Source organism: Pseudorasbora parva, chromosome 20 (assembly GCF_024679245.1).
Source record: "Pseudorasbora parva isolate DD20220531a chromosome 20, ASM2467924v1, whole genome shotgun sequence".
NCBI classification, from domain to species: domain Eukaryota; kingdom Metazoa; phylum Chordata; class Actinopteri; order Cypriniformes; family Gobionidae; genus Pseudorasbora; species Pseudorasbora parva.
The window spans coordinates 27,241,291-27,261,198 of record NC_090191.1 but is presented as its reverse complement, the minus strand read 5'-3'; the positions used below and the strand labels follow the sequence as shown (position 1 = coordinate 27,261,198).

Below are 19,908 nucleotides of genomic sequence, written 5' to 3'. Positions count from 1 at the left end.
GACACGTGCGCACACACAAACCTCTCAGCTGATCCTCGCACAGTAGAGATATTAGTGGCGTTTTGAGGAGGCAGCAGTTTTTGAGAAGTGAAGTGGGGAAAACGAGGCTGTGTGACTGTGGGTACAGTAGCGTGTCAGATGACAGCTGAACGTGCAGCCTTGATTTATTAAACTAATTTAAAAGTTTTGCATTTTCTTCCCTGGCAGCAGGGCAGCGAGAGTGTGTTTCCCCGGCTTCGTTCATCCATGCCCCACTTCCAGCCCTGTGAGAGCTCGCTAAATAATAAATAAGGAGGGGGGTGTCCTCTGTACGCATTATAAAGGTTTAATGGAGGCAGCGCGTTTAACCCAATTAATCCAAGAAGCACTCAATTAGAACGCATGGACCGGGCAGAGAAAAAGTCTCTATTAGACAATGGGTGCTAATTAAAATGAATGAACTGGCTTATAATACGTGGCAAAGAATACAAAACTCACTCCAAAACACTGTTGAAGTAATCGAAAATGGTTCCAGACGTCAAATTTCATCCTTAACCAGGTGACAAAACATGGTTAAATTGATAAAGTAACTATTGGAAGGTGGAAAACATGATATTAAAACTAAAAAGGTGGAAAGTTTTTAGTGAATAACTAATTCATGTTTGGTTGAAAATTCTGTCATTAATTGCTTACCCTCATGTCGTTCGACACCCGTAAGACCCTTCGTTCATCTTCAGAACACAAATGAAGAGGATCCGAAGATGAACAAAGGTCTTACGGGTCTGAAATTGCACAAGGGTGAGTAATTAATCATTTTTGGGTGAACTAACCCTTTAAGACTCAAATTCACCTTTGGTTTTGGAAGGGAGAACACATTTATCGGTCAATCCCTATATTTCACAACTTTTATAAAATACCATTGAAAAACCAATGAAATCAAAAATTGTTTGAATAATAAATATTTAATAACTTTTATGTAATTTTAAGTGTTAATTATAAAAGATGTCAAGCACATTTTTTATTAGTAACCTTTAAATAAAAAAAATATTAACTCCTAACAATGACAAATCTTTGATGATGCATGCAGACGACAACAATCCAATGATCCAATCAATTCCTGGTGAGCAAAAGTCCCATCCCAAATGTTTAATTCTTCAAAACGCAGTTTTACTTGGATATACTCCACAATAAGGAAGGAAAGATGATAGCAATTTCCATTTCATGCTGACTTAAAGGCAGTGTTCACACTTAGCAGGTTTAGTTAAATTAAAACAAACTCTGGTGCGATTGCTGTTAGTGTGGTTCAAATGATGGTTCAAGCTAGTTCAGTTTGACTGAATATGAACGCAACACGGACCAAAGACATCTAAAGGACATCTGAACGCCATAAAAAGAACAGAATGCTAAAACAGTTTTTTCTTTTTCTTGTCATAGTAGCTACATTGTCCATTAATATATGTCCATTTTTTAATATAGATCCTCATTTGTGAGCAACAGAGGAATTCCTGGAGCAGTTCTGGCTTCTTTAAAGGGGGGGTGAAATGCTGTTTCATGCATACTGATCTTTTTACACTGTTAAAGACTTGGAATCCCATACTAAACATAGACAAAGTTTCAAAAGTTAAGGTGGACGTTTGATGGGAGTATTTCTTTGTCAAAAATACTACTTCCGGTTAGTCATAAGTTTCGGCAAGTTTTTTGAGATCATGCGTCCCCTTTGACGTTAATGGGGGCGGAATTTCCTTGTATGGGCCTTACGGACAATTCCGAAAGCGCGTGAGAGAGAGAGAGAGGGAGAGAGCGAAAGTAACAGGCTACGCCCATCAAAGCGCTGGCTTGTAGGATGCTGCACAGGTGATGTGCACATAATGTCACCAAAAAAGTGCGTTTTTGGTTGCCAGACCAAGACAGTCCTGCACAGATTCCCCAAAAACCCCACGTTAAGGCAACAGTGGATGGAATTTGCTTTTCCGGATCAGCAACTGAGTTGCGCGAATGTTTATATCTGTTCGCTGCATTTCGGTGCCGACTGTTTCATAAACAAGGCCCAGCTCGACACAGGATTTTCCGATCGCCTAATGCTGAATGATGGAGCAGTCCCAACGATAAAGGTCCCAACGTTAGTACCGCAGGCTGTGAGTAAGACTGCTTCAAATGTCTGTGTCTTTGCCTATGCTCATCAAGTAGCCCAAACATGATCACGTATAGTTAATTGATCAATGGAACATGCGATGTGTAGTGTGTGTACATTTGTTTAGCTGGCCACTATATGTGTAACTTTATGTTTGTGTATTGTAAAAGCACTCCAAACAACAATACACAAAGAGTGGGGAAATATGTTGAACTAAATAAGCACGCCTCTTCATTCAAATGCGCTACTATTCCGTGTCTTTCTATGTAACTTAACCTGCCGTGCAAAACCAGTCCGCTTACTGTCTACACAAACCACGCGTAAACACACAAACACACGTGCACAACTGCACTTCCCACATGTACACCTTCAAAGACAAAAATACGACGATATAATTCAAGTATAAATATGTAAATAACAAGCCGCTAAGCATATTATATAGTTAGTGTATAACTTGTACCACATACAGACGTCCTGCTCTAGTCGTTTTTGCTGCTGCTCCTGTTCAACTGCAGCCTCTGGGTCTGATTCCGGATCATAGATGTATGGCTGTATCTGATTAAAAGCCATATTTTTATTTTGAATAAAGTTTTTTTCCCGCTGTTAGGGATGACAGCTTTACGACGCACTCGACTCAACACAATAGCAGCAGCGAGCACACGTCATTATTTAGCTCCGCTCACACGATACGCCCCCACCCGCTCTGCTTTTTTCGAAAAGACTCGGAACAGCGCATCTTTCTTATATAATTATAAAAAAAATAAAGACTTTTCGGAGATATGCAGGATGCAATGCTACTCTATAGGTACTCAAGATTGACATGACACTGACTGAAACTGAGTGTTTCACCCCCCCTTTAAACATTTTATAAACTTTCAAAATACCATGAAATGTAAGCACATACTGTACAATGAGCGAATTTAGCCCAGAACACAGCATTGTTCTTCACCTTTTATTCAAAATTGTTATTTTTTTATCTCTAGGTTTGGTGTAAAAAAACAAGCACAAAAAAAACCACCCTGTGACCATCAAGCGAACAATGACTACATTTGTTTTGGACCAAAATAATCAAGAGAAGGGAACTTAAGTGTGAACATACCTTAAGCAGTACTGTGATTACCATATTATAGTGGTAGTCACTGATGGTAACACCATAGTACATAGGTATATACCATGGAATATATACAGCATGGTATTTACAAAATAAGGTATATACTTCTTTTAGATGTTACAATCTAGGGTGGAAAAAGCACTAATACCATTACACTTCTATGTTAATCAGCAACTTAACAGAACTCTTGAGGAGACTTGGTCAACTTAAAAATGAAGTACTGTTAATTTGTGTTTTTGATCTAGAAGCATGCTAACAAGACCTGCAGTGGTCCATATGGCGTGGGTTCAGGTGTTCAGCTCTGCTTACGTTCCCTGTATGCTTCATTACATCCTCCTTGGCTGATATACTGGAGGATCTAATGAAGGATTCAGCTTTAATTATGGTGGGGTCGTGTTCTCTAGCGTCTACTGTAAATCTGCAACACTCCCCTGACTGTGCGCGAGAGAGTTTTCAGAGCATCGTGCATTGCACACAGCTAGCTCGCGGTCAGCATGCAACGTTAATTAGCACAAGCTGAACGTGTCTACAGATTTGGACTCGCCTCCTGCTCTGATGAGGGACGAGTGAGCTATAGAGGACATTAGGTGGGAGCTCGCAGATGAGCCTGAGAAAGTCAACTATGAGATGAAACGTTTTCTATTCAGATAACACGGTGAGCATGACCGTCAAGGACTCTTAGCTAATGTAAATGTTTAATCTCCAAAGTCAAAGGTTCTCTGCATGAAAAATGCCTCTCTCTCTTACACACCAGAGTTGTCTTTTTGCATTTTAAAATTACTTCTCATTTAAGGCATATTTCCCAATTTACATTCACTCCGAATTCCGAAGAGGACATAAATTACATTCAAGGACATTTCATCAGTTCATGAATTCCCGGGGAATCAAACCCATGACTTTGACTTTGGTAGTGCCATGTTCTACTTAAATAATACTAATATTAATTATATTCATTTAATATTTTATTTTTATATTATTTGAGTGCTCTACTGGAAAAATGCTAATTTTTATTTATATTGTGCATATTAATCAAGTTTAATCATAAAAATTTCTGCATACAATTATTTTCCGACTTTATCAACCACTAGTTAGTTTCATTTTAGTTTTTCGTATACATTGACATTTTATTTCAGTTTATGTTTTTTAACTCAATTTTATCTTAAATTCAGTTTACAATAATCACACATGTAAAATGAAATCCCATTCTTAATCTGTAGGTTTTAATACGATGCAGTGATGAAGAAATAATCAGTGTTTTTCACTTCATCTGTCACTGATCGGTCTGATCTGATCGGTCTGTATAAACACTACATTGCCAAAAGTTTTGGGATGCCTGCCTTTACATGCACGACATCCCATTTTTAATCCGTAGGGTTTAATATGGAGTCGGCCCACCCTATGGACCTATAACAGCTTCAACTCTTCTGGGAAGGCTTTCCAAAAGGTTTAAGAGTTTTTATGGGAGTTTTTGACCATTCTAGAAGCGGATTTGTGAGGTCAGGCATTGATGTTGGACGAGAAGGCCTGGCTGCTCTAATTCATCCCAAAGGTGTTCTATCGGGAGGCCAGTAGTCTGTGCAGGCCAGTCAAGTTCCACCACACCAAACTCACTCATTCATGTCCTTATGGACCTTGATTTGTGCACAGAACAGGAAGGGGCCATCCCCAAAACACACTCCAAACCTTGTGGAAAGCCTTCCCAGAAGAGTTGAATCTGTTATAGCTGCATAAGGTGGGCCATTTGCATATTAAACCCTATGGATAAAGAATGGTATGTCATTAAAGATCATGTGCATGTAAAGGCAGGCGTCCCAAACATGACCACTGAGAGGTGAAGTGAATAACACCGATTATCTCTTCATCACGGCAGCTGTTAGTGGTTGGGCTATTAGGCAGCAAGTGAACATTTTGTCCTCAAAGTTGATGTGTTAGAAACAGGAAAAAAATGTGCAAGTGTAAGATTTGAGTGAATTTGACAAGCGCCAAATTGTGATGGCTAGACGACTGGGTCAAAGCATCTCCAAAACTTCAGGTCTTGTGGGATGTTTCCGGTCTGCAGTGGTCACTCAGTATCCATCAAAAGTGGTCCAAGGCTCATTAATGCACGTGTGGGCGGTGAAGGCTGGCCCGTGTGGTCCGATCAAAAAGATGAGCTACTGGTACTGTATCTTCATGTATGCACATCTTGTCCACCTGTTGGCCCTCTGCTATCAGCACAGGAATAATGCACATCATGTCACCATGATCTATCTTGGTTGACTGAACGACATTAACCTTCACATTTCCATTTTCACCATTTTATTTGGACTAACGTAATAGTCACTTGCAAGACTCACAGGTTAAGCTGTGAATATTTATAAGAATGTGTTAAAAATGTGAGAATCCTGGTTGGTTTTAAAGGTCTCCATCTCAGTTACTCTATATGTGGATGATTCACTCCTCCCATATGACACGCCATCTTGACATTATAAGCTATGAGGGATGAGCACTGCTTGTACACGCATGGTATAGCTTCAAAAAGCCCTATAAATAACCCACACCTGTGTTTATTTGCATTAGAAAGATGAATATACCGTAATCGCATCCAGTGGGTCTTCTACACCTATCACATTACCCACAATGCAACCAAGTGGGATCAACCTCTCGCTCTGAGCTTTTTACACCATTTGAAAACAACAGCTGGAGAAAGAGAGAGAGAAATCCGCAGAGAGAAAGGTCGATAGCACAGAGACAGGAGAACATTTCGACATATATCATGTTTATTGCTTCTCTGCATCCCATAATTAATTGTTTGCTAAGGCGAGCTTAACTATTATTACGGCTCATACTCGGGGTTAGAGATTTGAAATACAGTCAGTTACTCATCCCACGTTGTTTATGCTACATCCTTATGGCTTGATATAAGGTGTGCTATTATAATTCTGAGTGTGCTCACCATTTTTGCCTGGGAGACAAAAAAAGAGATAGAAAAAAAATCCCACTGACTTAGACTGATATCTGTAGACACCAGTATGCTATATACAAAATAGAATATTAGATGTTCACAACCACATACCAATGTCCTAAGCAGCACCCAAGCAACCACAATATACTAAAAAGCACTAAGAACACCTTAGCTACTTCACAGAAACGCCCTCACAATTCCTTCTTAATATGTATTTATATGTGCTGCTACAGCCGTAGCTGAGAGCAAATCAAATGCAAATGCACAGAGAAGAATGATTAGAACTAATATCAACATTATTGAGATATTATTCCATCAAACGATTCCCAGAGGGAACAAGACTAAAGAAATGAGACTATTAGTATGTCTTCAAATCACCACATTAAACAGAAATTCAGCCACAATTTCCATGCATAAATACTGCGTCGTGTGAACCTCACAAAATCTGCAAACAACCCACACTCAAAAAAAAGTGACATTTTTGATAAGACTATTGTTACATTACTTCTCAAATTCTCAATACTGTTCAAACTATAAATAAACGTTTAATTAAAAAAATCTTAATGGTCCTAAAACTGGCTTTATTTTCTTTGCTCTAAATGTATTATATATTTTTTTCTTTTCAGGTGAATTGTGACCTCTGCATGATATGGGAATTTTTATTTATTATTTAATCATCATTAAACATTAATAACAACAACAACAACATGAGATTTAGAAGTGCTGAACATGAGACATGTTTAGCACTTCTAAATTATGCTAAAAGCAAATATGGCACACAGTGTGCGCATGACAGTAAAATCAACGATATTAACATTTTACAGTGTGCTTGTTTGTAATTACAGTAAATTATGCATAATTACATGAAACTAACCCTCAACTAAACCCTAATCCTACCATAACCTAGTAAATACATGTTCATTAATAATACTCAGTACCTAAAGAAATAATTACACAGTACAACACAATGACACCTAAAAATAAAGTGTAACCAAATCAACTTATAATAGACTTCCTTTTTTTAAATTTGGCCACAAGTATAAGGAACACCACCCACGGAGAGATGCATCTAAAGAAAGAAACAAGCACACACTCGCCAAAGAGCTAATGATCACCCTTCTCTCAAAGCCATTTGCAGTAACGTCTTTATCTCTTTCAAACAGTGATGTTCATTCTCTCTTTTCCTTCCTCTCAGGTAAATGCAGCAGCCCACGCCAAGCTTAAGGACAAAGCCACATTTCACACTGACACCGGGGCGGCACGTGGTGACGTGGGCTGGGCCACCTGTCCGCTCGTCTCATTAAACATTCATTGGCGGGTGGACGGGGTCCGTTCTGCAAGGATGAGGGTAGTATTAAAGAATTTCACCTCCCCTCCCGGCGCTCGTGATTGACTCGGAGCGGGAAACGGGACCGACGAGCCCCTGTGGGGGAGGGAATGAGGAGAAAGGCAGATTGAACGACCTCAACAAGAAAAGATTCACCCACTGCACATCTACAGCTCCTCCAGCTGCTTATAGCATTACATTAGGGAAACCAAACAGAGGCAGAAAGACTAAAAGCCTCTGTTCAGCGGTGGGGCGTGAGAAACATGACATGTACATACACACGGACGCACATAAAGAGGGATATAGACAAAACAATCCCAGGGCTGTGCACAATGTGCCCCATTTTGGTGTACAGACAGGCACAGCGGTTTCACAGCAATCAGTGCCCGGTGCTAAATTACAGCTCTGTGATTTCAAAGTCATTGTGAAGAATGGGCAGGGGCAGCGTCTGCATGTATTTCCTGCCATCACGCAGGCTGTGGGTGAGACCCTGACTCTGCGTTTTGATTGCACGTTTACAAATATACCCATAAAACTCTGCAGCGCTCCAGGCTTGGAGGCGTGCAAAGCAACTTTTTGGTTTCTGCCTCCTTAAGTGGTCATGGTAAACAGGCCATTTTGTTACTTCATAATCATGTAAAGCTCCAAAAATACCCAATAATGCTTCATAAATACAAAAGCCTTTGAGAAAACCTGGCTTTGAATTCAGTATTATATATAAAAAATAAAAATAAAAACACAGCCGGACACATTACGGCAAAAAGAATTATGTGGGAAACTGGACTTATTTTGATAGAACAAAATGCAAATAATTGTAGTTTATTTTTAAATGTCATCACAACACAATGCTAAAGTAAATTAAATAAATATTTAATAATAAATAAATAAAATGAATAAATATTAAAAAGCACAATATGTAAGAACGTTATATATTTTATTGACTTGTGCACTTACATTATCCCAAATGTTTCCAAGAATGTTTAAATCCAGAGAAAGAAGCGATTTTAACCAGGACATGGACTGTGTCTGTGCGTCGCCCATCAATGACATCATGCTCGCATTGCCTTCGATTTCCTGTTTAATTTTGTAGAAACCATGAAAACACCAAAGATGCTTTAATATATTGTATGTTTTATTAGACAGGTGAGCAACTTTTTGGATACATTCATCAACAGAAATCTAATCATTGTTGTATAGTTCCACACAGTTAGTCTTATTGTTTAAATCTCTTTAATGACAAATGTTTTACCATGCCTAATATCGATCTAGCTTATGCAGTGTGCAACAAGCATCATATAAGCCGCAGAGGGAAGGCACAGTAGCATTATAACATAACTAATCATCTAATATGATAAAGCGCTGCGTTACCCCACATAAACATGACAGGAAGAAGCGGAAGCGGTCATCTGCAGCAGCATAAAAGCTCTGCGAAATAAAGGCATCAACATGTTTTGAATAAGCCATCTCTATGATGAAAAATTACATATTGTAGCTTTTACTGTTGTCAAAAGTACCGACCTCGATACCAAATCGGTACTGAAATGTTAAAAATGTGAAGCGTTTCAAACGCTGTTGAGCTGTAATCATAAACACCTCTGACTGGCCACTGTGCTCACGCGCTCATCGGATGTGCCTGTGATTGGCTACAATAATCAACGCACGGGAGTGTTTGAAAGAACACAGAAGTGTTTGAAAGCGGGAGCAGGAACATTTGAAAGCATAAGCAGGTGTCAACCAGCGGACCGACAGGCTGACACCTGCATTCAAATGCTCCGAGTGTATCTGTGCAAGCGCTCCGTGAAAAGCGTCATTGTATTTTTACAACATGTTTGTGAAGCGCTGATCATAGTAGCCAATCACAGACATATTTGATGAGCACGTGAGCACAATGGCCAGTCAGAGGTGTTTATGATTACAGCTCAACAGTGCTCAAAGCGTCACATTTTTTACATTTCAGATTTTTTACAGTACCGATTTGGTATACACTAGTAGCTAGCTTTAAATGATTTAATAATAATAATAAAACATTTATTGTATAAAATAAAATGCATTTACTAAATAACATTAACACTAATTAACAAAACAATCTTGAATGAAAGGACACAATTACCTAAAGCCTCTTATAAATCTACAGAACAGGGTTTATCCCTGACAAACAGGAGATGTTCAGACTACACTCGAGTGCTAATCAAGAGTGCTTCACACTGCGGCTCACACCTCCACGCCTACAGACTCCCCTCCAGCGCTGAAATCAATACAAAGTACCAGCGTTCACCCCCCTTAATTAAATCAATATCAAAGCATCGTTTCCAGTCACTCCACTTGTGAAGCGCAACCAACGAAAAAGGATGGCTTTGCAGAGAACCAACAGTAAGGTAATAAATGGAACCAGAAATTGGTGGTTGTTTCTGGGAACAGCAAGTACCCCAGGAAAGTGGGCCGGACTTCATTAGGTGTAAAACAGCTGTTGCATGTAGGGGTGATGCATAAACTGGCACCTGGTAAGGGAACCACTCCAGCCATTAAGCTCTGTGCCAGAGACGGCCTCCCTATCCTCACCGGCCAAACTACTACAACCACTGCCCAAGACACTCATGAACCGGAATTATCAAACAGATGTACAGTATCACAGTCTCTGCTGGTTACAGGCAAAAGATTTAACCAAACCAAAGGTAAGTCCAAAGTTTAAAGAGAGTGGGGACATAAGGAACTGTGAGCAGTAATATAAAAATGAAATATATCTCTATGACAATTTTTAAATAACAATTTCCAGTTTCTTTGACATTTCCACACAGCATCAAGTGCATGGGGGAGGGGGGATTGGGGGGTGCTGTAAACACAGGAGACAAACCTGACATACATAATTATACTCACTGCAAACTGACAATTATACTCCCAAATATCTACACAAGGTGACAAACCCATCCCTGTATGAATTAGTTCAGCAGCTAATGCGTCGGTTGCAGATGTGCTTGCTTGACGCTAATGCCGAATCTAATCTGTCAGTGCGGGTAACTGAAAGTGTTCATTACTTTACTGAGGTTTCAGTTACACAACTACATAGCACCCCCACCCCAGAGAGAAATTACACGGCCTCTGGAGATGCACACAAACGTTCCTTTGCCCAAGGAATTCCATTTCACTACTGATCCCACACTTTGAGTAATTAAATCTAACTAATTAAAGAACACAGAGAAAAAGGAAAGAATTGATAGAGACAGAGAGAGACAGCGCGCACAAGCTTTTCCCTTCTCCGCATGGGGTGCTGGAAACCGGAGATGTTATCAGGGCGATTTGTGGGTGTTTAGAGTCTTTTAAATGAAGTCGTGAGCTGAGATCATCACAGCGTCAAGCCATGCATTAACCGCAGACTGCGCAGTGCTCGTAAGAGATGGCGGCTTCAGCCCTGTGATACCACAAAATCAATCAGAGCCGTTTATTTTCAGTCAACACAACTCCGGTATAACAGCCTGTGCTTGATTTGCAGGGAAAAATAACTACGCAGAGGTTGCAGACGTGTTCAGATTTTTTATCCAAACTTGATTTACACTGAAAAAGACAGTGGCTAAACACACATTGCAGACATGTGCTCTGATTGAAATACAGTGTGACATTCTGTTATACTCCACACTTCTCTAGAGGTGGTTAGTCAGAATACAGAGTTGACCTGTAGAAAATGGCTGTGCATTTATCGGTATAGACCAGTTCCATGACAACAAAGTGGATCTGTGAACTGAATCTGTAAAATGAGTCAAAATTGAATCTTTTTAAAGCAAGTCAATGAACTCTTCGGCCACTTATATAATGGGCAACCATTATCTGCCCATCAAATGCTGAAAAGACCAAAATGGCCCCTTCACACGGTCTCTGGTGTAAACTAGTAGCAAAAATGTCCTCCAGCGGAAGGCAAAATGAACGAGACTGACTACTGTACTGTAGATGGATGCTTTCTCTGTAAAGCTGAATTCAAACGTTATGTATTGTGAAAAGTGCTATACAAATAAATGTGAATTGAATTGACTATAGAAAAATTTGTTTGAGAATAAGGTCATCATAAGGTCACATATGAATGTGATTCCCGTTTTCCTTTCTCAACCCTCTACGCACACCTTGGCAATAGAATCGCCATTGGCTAGTAAATATTTACATTTAGTCTATTATATTACATTATACTTATACTATAAGTACTATAGAACTATACTATATACTATGCTATATATATATATATATATTAGTTTGATGCTGGATTTTCAAATCGTTTGAAACTGAAAGATGGAGTGATCCCAACGATAAAAGATCCCAGTTTTGAGTCGCAACCATAGATGGTGAGTGAAACTGCATCAAATGTCTTTTGTTGGCAATCGGCGCATAAGTGCATATCATTTACGTACCATGAATGTATGGTAAATCAAAAAAAGTTATCCAGGCATGATGCAATGATGTATTGTGTGCGCTTGCGACTCTTTAGCTCACAGCACACCTCCAGGAGCTCAACTGTTTTCTGAAAGAATCAGGAAAGAGTACGTCTTTTAAAAAATCTTCGAGATATGAAGACTGCAATAATACTCTATAAGTACTCAGGTTAAACGAGATAGACAGAAACTTTTAAAGTGACAAAAATACACAAAAACACAGTTGAACCCCTGACATCCACACTGTAATTCTTATCTGATACCTCACAGGGACGACTTGTCTTTTAATTATATTAGAATTTGTATAAAAATTCAAATGATGTGAAACTCTAACCCTTCTTTCAGCAATATCACCATAAATAAAGAAAGTAGAATTATTAGATGCAAAATTTGTAGACATAAAAAAGTTATGTCATAATCAAAAGGCTCGTCTTCAAAGTGTTTATGAAAATCATGCCTGCCCTGTTAGAATTCTCCTGTCTTTCTGAAGTTGCTGTGAGAAACCGGTAATGAAATTGCAAAGCGACTGGCTTGTAGGTTTTTATAGGGCTCCGCTTTGAAGTGCTCTACAAGGAATGAGACCTCCTTAACGCAGTTTGGAGAGAGTGTGAGAGAAAAAGGAATGACTTTCAGCTGAAAATAACAATCCTGCTTCTCTAACGAGCACATCTCTCTCTCTCTCTTTCTATCTTCATTTCCAATCCTCTCAGTGGAAAACATTGGCCAATTAAACAAAGGAAAAGATGCACACTTGCTGGTTCATCTGACAAAAACAAACAAAAAACAACAACAACTAAAAAACACAAGACCTTAAAAAAAGCAACACAACAAAAAAGCCAAAACAGTGCAAAGCTGCAAACATACTGCATATTCAGCTCAGCGTTTTTCCTTCTTATCTTCTCGCACTACTTCCTCGCCTATTTCCTGTTTTCTATCTCACGTCTCCCTTCGTTTTGCACTATATTTGGTGTGACCTGCTTTTCTCCTGCAGCTAACCAGATAACCTGAATAATTACCTCACAAAGAACTGAGTGAGTGTGTGTGTGTGTCTTGCTGCTGGTGTTCATTTGGCGTGATGGTTACTTGACATGGCACAGCCGTCTCAGGGCAACCCACAGGGGTTAAAGGTCAACCGAGGAACTAAAGTGATAAATAGAGGGGGGTCCGGAATCTCACTTTTCTCTAACGTTTTTCCTTAGGTGTTTTCAAACGTGTTTTGACACCTGCAGTTTCCTGAGATGGAGTTATTTGAAGCCAAACAGCACACTAAAAGTGATGGGATTGTAACGCTCTTGGCTACGCCAGCCACAGATTTATTACAAATTCATGCAAATTAATTAATTTGTGAATTAAGACTCATTAAGAGACAATCAGTGTCAATTTTATGGTCCTGCCAATGAAGTCTGCCAATGGAACATGTAGAGAGAGACCCTAATTATGAAACCCACTGTTGTTTGTTGCATAATTAAGATATTTCTACTGGTTCTAATGTGTGTGTGTGTGCACATGTCCAAGTGGGTTATGTGTAAATATGAATGAAAGAGTGACGTGTTTGTTCGCTAAAAAAGCTCCTTGATTCACATGACGGTTGGTCCCATCATGCACTAGGTCACTACCAAGGGCGATTTAAATGTCAGGTTTAATGACTAGATGCCATCACACTGAGCAGAGAGATCACTCGGGGCATTCAGGGGGCAATAAACAACCTGCAATGTTACCTAACTGGAGTTTGTTGGAGCAGCTACATTTAATAATCATCATAACTGGAGTCTGAAGACCGCCCTACAGATATGATGTCATATTCATGCCTGGTTGAATATGGAGTTGGATTAGATGCCCATTAGTGTAAAACCCTGAGAGTATGTCGTCTAAACATAACAAAGGAAGCCAATTTAAATGTGATTCATAAGGCCTTTTGCTGCTGACACAGTTTAACATTAAGTAGAATGCTATCCATTAACATTTCCTTTCACAATCGCAGAAGAATGTGACTTGCATCCTGGCATCTTTGTTAATGGGCACAGAAGGTTTTTTGTTGTTTTTGTTGTTTCTGTAAGCCAATCACCTGAGCTGTAAATGTCATGTGGCTAATCACCCTGGAGCCACAGGACAACTACATTAGTTTCCGACTGACTGATACCCCACAAGAATGTGCACAGATCCAAATCCTTCACTTAGCGAGATGAGTTTGGACCGTTACATCAAAGATGGGGAAGAATTATACTTTTGCCTGTAGTTACAGTATGTACCAACAGGGGCTAACTGGACCGTGCTTGCATTGAGAACTGTCCATGCATTGGTTTTAGAAATGAGGGCAGCACTCACCGGTTTCCACGTCCTGTGCGTAGAAGTGCATTCCATCTGTGATCTCGGTGACGTACACAGATCTGTATTTCGCCACACGTTCTTTCTCCTCCGTGTGCTGAGCTACCTCTTCTTTTGGTTTCTCTTCGTAATTGGCCCAGAGCTGTTGACACACAGACATTTTCCACAGTTTAAAACAGGATCTAAAATTCAAAATTACCAATGCACAACAGTCTTGCAATGAATATGCAACAGCGTTTGCAACCCTTTTTACTTTATGACGTGAATGGGGTTCATTTTAATTTCATGTCCACTTAAACCTATTAACACCTCAGACCAGATGTGGGTGGTTTCATTTGTTGGCATCAGTGTGAAAGCTGCATTTGTTGATAATCCCTTTATATGATGGGTTGGGTAACCTACTTACCCACCCATGAGAAGGTCACAATGACCTCTGCTTTTCACGGATGACAGGAGGTATTGGTGAGATTTGAGCAACGTTGTAAGAGACAGAGGGCAGAGCGTCATGAAGAAAGAGCGAGCTCATTAAGACTTGCGGTTGCAAGGCACGAATTTGAGCGTGTTTTTTTAACATTGTGCCAAAACAAAGGGCGAGAAGTGTTACTTTATCAATGCTTTATGAAGTGTCAAGAAAAGAGCCCATGTGTGCAGTCAAAGCAGTTTGTTTTGCTTACTAAGCGGCAAGGGTTGAATCCATTACGAAATACAAACATAACGAATTATCAGGCTCTTGCGCAACGGCTTCAGTTTGGAGGCTTTATTAGCAAATGATGTTCATCAGCTATTGAAGTTTTCCCCGTTATTCCATTATTTTTTCTCTCTCCCAGAGAGCAGGAGAAAGCTAATTATGAACCAGACTTTTATATGCGCTTCCTCACAGTGCTGGATTTAGCTAATTATGTCCACCAGGACTGCAGGACCAACATTTACAGGGCAATTTCACCATCACCACCAGACTGAAAAAGTAGTGAGCCTTAAAAACCAGCCACCAAATGATAAACTACAGGGTCAAACTAACCAATTACATCCGATTATTTCCTCAGAGGTGTGACAAAAACAAGGGAACATGGAGAAAAATGATTCCTTGGGGAAAATGGCTTGGGTTAAGGAGGATCTAAACATGCCACGCTCTGCAAACCACTTCACAGCAAGGGCGTTAGTCTAACCCTACTACCCACAATGCCCTGGCACAGTAACACAAAGTTATAACCATACCTGCAGGACCAATTGCAGTCACCCAGATTTGAGTGTCAACACTCGTTACCATGCCAACTGTCAAAATGTCATTTTTGGCATCGCCGGTAAGCGCAGACTCTGCACTTCCTGCGGCCATGTGACCTCTGACACGTGCCATAGAGGCAAGGGCACTTGAGACACGCGAACAGGCGGACATATGCAAAAACCCACTCTCACGTATCCTCCGCTGCAAAAGCACAAAAGAAGCCACAAACACACACTCTGACTCAAAGAGACACACTGCACCCTGGGCAAATGACCTTCTGTGAGCAACCAACCATTCTTGTTTGTTCCACATGAGTGCAGGTATATGACTGCTGCTGGGCGGGGTCATGAAGAGAAAGGATTTGTGATGTATTCTGTCATTGAGCTGCCTGTGGCCTAAATCCATAACAATAAGCTACAAAAAAAAAAACGTGTGACAGAGCAAATTAAACGATAGCTTCGTTGCACCACTATGAACCAATCCTGTTGTAGTCCACAATTGTCTTGGGCAAGATTTGCTTGTCAATTATCTAAAGTTTGAGTGCTTAAATACAATTATAACAGGTTTTGTGCATTACCTTAGAAATGCATGCTATTGAGTGGCTTATTGCTTTATTAGTAGCAGTGCCAGTCATTGTAAGCAGCGTTTTTTTTCAATAGTATGCTAGTGTGTCTGTCCCTGTTGTGTTGAGCACTCAAGGAGAGGTCAGACTTCTCTTCAGGGACTAAAGATACAGCAGAGTTACATTCATAAAAACTGCATCTCTCTCACACCGAGTTCAGGGGAGGGGGCCGTTCCAAACGCTGATGAAAGGTGACAGCGTGTCAATTCCAATAGAGTGTGTTCCGCCCAGCGAGAGCGAATCCCCATCAACACCCAGAGCGCATACACACACAAATACACAGGGCCAAAGGGAAAGAATCCAACGTATAGTCCCAGTTCATACCGGAACACACTGAACTTTACCTGCCAAATTAATCCAAGAGAGTTATATGCGTTGAACACTGGTGCACTGCAACTACAATACCCATAAGTCACCTGAAGCAGCTTCTGTAAAATAAATATAGCAAAACTTGGGATGATCCAGCTTTTTTTTTTTTACAAGGCCTTTCATTTTGTGTTATAGCCATCTAATAATGCTTAAAAAAGCCATTATTGTTAAATCAAATTATACTTGGTAAATCAATTTAGCATTCATTATATCCATAATGAAGGCACCTTTGGAAATAAAGGCTCATTAATTCAAGAGAAGGCTCTTTCTGGAACTTCTGTGCGAGACAATGGCACGATACACTCATCCAACAAAAGCGTGCACAGCATTCTTTCACAAAGTGGTGCAGAAATTATATACTTGGAATACAAAGATGCGAGTTTGATGACGGGTGTGGGGGATGTTTTCACATTGTGTGGCTGGAAATTCAAAACTAATTTAAATATACTAAAGGCCAGTTTACACATGGTCACTTCATGCGATTTTACTGATCAGATACTGATCTGGTTTATCCAAACTATTCTATTTACACATGGACCCATAAATGTGTCTTCGCAAAACGGATATAAATCCGATCTTCAATTTCAGCTCACGTCACTTAGAACAACAGACGAGCGGCATTTTATTAATCATCAGCTAATTTCAAAATCCACAATGGGAGAGAGCACAGCAACAGCACTGGTAAGAATTTTGTTTCTTTACGTTTAATATAAACGATTGTGTGTTGAGATTCTGCTATTTAGGTTTTATTTGTGCATTGGCTTGATGAAGAGATACTCTGCTGCTCCTCTGCGGCAATGCGTGCTGCAGTAGCACTGTCATATCTGGCTAGAACATATCATATAGCCTATAACACACATTTTTTTAGGATTGTTGGAAGGAGTAAAATTTATAAAATGTTGTTTCAACAACCAGATGCATTTAGATTTTAGGCGGCCCAGGCCACCTCCTGAAGTGGTTGGTGTGATCGGATTTAAATATCCGATTTAAATATACACCAGTGTATAGTAAAAGAAAAATGTTTCTTTCTATTACAGAACAAGTATAGGAATAAACAGATGGTTTATTCAACTCTGAGAATAGTTGCATGCAATTTCGCTTTAGTTCTTCAAAGTGAAATAATTCAGGTTTCCAAATGAGGGAAATACTTCAGTAAATCTATCCAGCAGTCTAGAGACTCTGTTTCACTGCAATTCTTTGATTAAATCAATCCTTAGAAACTTGACTGAAGTTAACATTAAACATCTGAAACCTACTTTATTTCCAGGATATTCAAACAGAAATGTTCATTCATTCAAGTTTTATTCTAAAAATATCCAGGTTTCATTTATTGGAGGCCTGGAAACCCACAGATGGTGACTCGGGATGTGGAGGCTCAAGTTCACCCTCAAGAACAATTTCAACATATACCAATGGCTTTATTTTATTTTTTTAAATAATGTGCACAATAATGCATGAGATAAATAAATGGTAAATGACAAAAGAATAAATGAAATCTAATAAAAGTCCACCACACATGGAAACTGCTACTGAAGTTAGGACAAGAAAAAGGCTGCATCAGAAGATACAGAACCATACCTCCTTCCAGAGTCTGATTATGCCAGCCCCAAACACAGCTGAATATGTGGGCTATGCAGTGCTAGGCTATACAGGTACCACAAGTAAAAAACTGAATGGTAATTGGAGAGGTGGAATACACCGTCAGGATGTTTTAGCTAAGTCAATTAAGGTCTATGACCCATGATGTCCGTCTGCTCGATTCGTCTGTGCATATTGATGAAGCTATTAGCAGTTTGGAATGACTAACAAGACAGACATGCCTTTACGTCCAATGCCTTTTTACACCAGAATCAACACAGCCATCTGCAGATTGATATGCTGTCTATAAGCATTTCCAAACGAATGATTCAACCACTGCAGAAATACAATACATTTGCGAAAACCAGGATAGAGATACAAGCATGACCACAAAAGAATGATCTGAGTTTTGCATTCTTCATTATATCACTAATGATTGCTTCTGGTTTGTTTTATTTATGTGGGGGAAAAAAAAAGTTCATGGTTGAAAAAGTTTAAAACTTTTTTTGATATCTTGTGAGGAAATGTAGGATGCTTTGAAATACAAGATCTTGAGCGTGTTTTGCAGAAGATTCCTGGGCAGGGGTTAAATTAGGATTTCTGGTTTAAACCCTAAAATCTAGTGGAGTTCTACATATGCTATTTAAATAAATTAAAGGGTTAGTTTAACCTAAAACAAAAATTCTGTCATTATTTACTCAACCTCATATCATATCACATATCAAGGCATTTGTTCATCTTCGGAACATCTTGTTAAAATCGTCCATGTGACTCCAGTGGTTCAACCTTAATTTTATGAAGTGAATAGAATACTTTTTGTGCGCAAAAACAATCAAAAATAACCACAATATTCACCCTTTCTTCATGTCTATGCCAGTCTTCTACGTTGTTTACATCACGTGAACAGCTTTGGCTGCCGTAGAACTCAAAAGCGCTGCATTGTCGTGTAAAAAGTATAGGAGACTGAAACAGACTAAACAAAATTGCTGAATAGTCATTATTTTTGAGGGTGAACTTGAACTTCAGTCTCCAGTCACCATCTGTGGGTTTCCGAGGCTCCAATAAATGACACCTGGATATTTTTAGAATAAAGCTGAATAAAGTCATTCTTTTTTTGCGCACAGAGAGTATTCTCGTCGCTTCATAAAATGATGGTTGAACCACTGGAGTCACATGGGCGATTTTAACAATGTCTTTACTACCTTTCTGGGATTTGAAAGTGTTATGTTGCCGTCTATGAAGGGATAAGTGTTCTCTTAGATTTCATCTAAATTATATTAAAATGCACTCCAAAGATTGTGTTATTGCTGTTGTGGAACAGCATGAGTGTAGCTAACCCTTTAAGTCAAACAAAAAAAGTTAGAATTATAATAAATAATGAAATTAAACATTACATAAAAACATAATTTCCTTGAATCTCAGGTTCCTAAACGATTGCACTTGATTAATATACACTTATTTCCAGTGTCCCTTTAAGTGTAGTGACCCATTTAATCAACATTGCACAGCTTTTACACACTGCCTTAAACTAATGTGTATTGTGAAAAGCCTATACAAATATAGAAATGCACTTGACACTGTTTAAATATATCAATAAATGTAGCAAAACCGCGACGGAATGCAACCATAGTATGTTCGCAACTAAAACGTGAAGCCGATTAGCATGCATGGCTACGTGCTCTCTCAGAGGGGAGAAAAAAAGAAAAGAAAATCAATGTGAAAAGATCCATGAATGACAACAGCACTAAGCCTCGCTCGTTTGAACTCCTCCTGATTGACATCTGACAGCTATAACCTCTGACCCCAACACACGCCTACATTGGAACAGGACACGGGAACCAGCAGGCAGAATTGTTTCACTGCTGTGCATGCTAACAAGATTAGCAAG

At 39.4% G+C, this 19,908-nt stretch overlaps 1 protein-coding gene and 1 long non-coding RNA gene across 2 annotated transcripts in view; one reads left to right on the top strand and one right to left on the bottom strand.

Annotated features, from left to right (window-relative positions):
• LOC137048642 (uncharacterized) overlaps positions 1-8,165 on the top strand; it is a 123,904-nt gene extending 115,739 nt beyond the window's left edge. The window contains exon 4 of the long non-coding RNA XR_010899490.1: positions 7,361-8,165. This is a non-coding gene — a long non-coding RNA (uncharacterized lncRNA). The remainder of the gene's footprint in view (positions 1-7,360) is intronic.
• Positions 1-19,908, bottom strand: part of snd1 (staphylococcal nuclease and tudor domain containing 1) — a 203,233-nt gene that overhangs the window by 19,648 nt on the left and 163,677 nt on the right. The window contains exon 18 of the mRNA XM_067426817.1: positions 14,230-14,371. Coding sequence (XP_067282918.1) covers positions 14,230-14,371 — 142 coding nt within the window. The remainder of the gene's footprint in view (positions 1-14,229; positions 14,372-19,908) is intronic.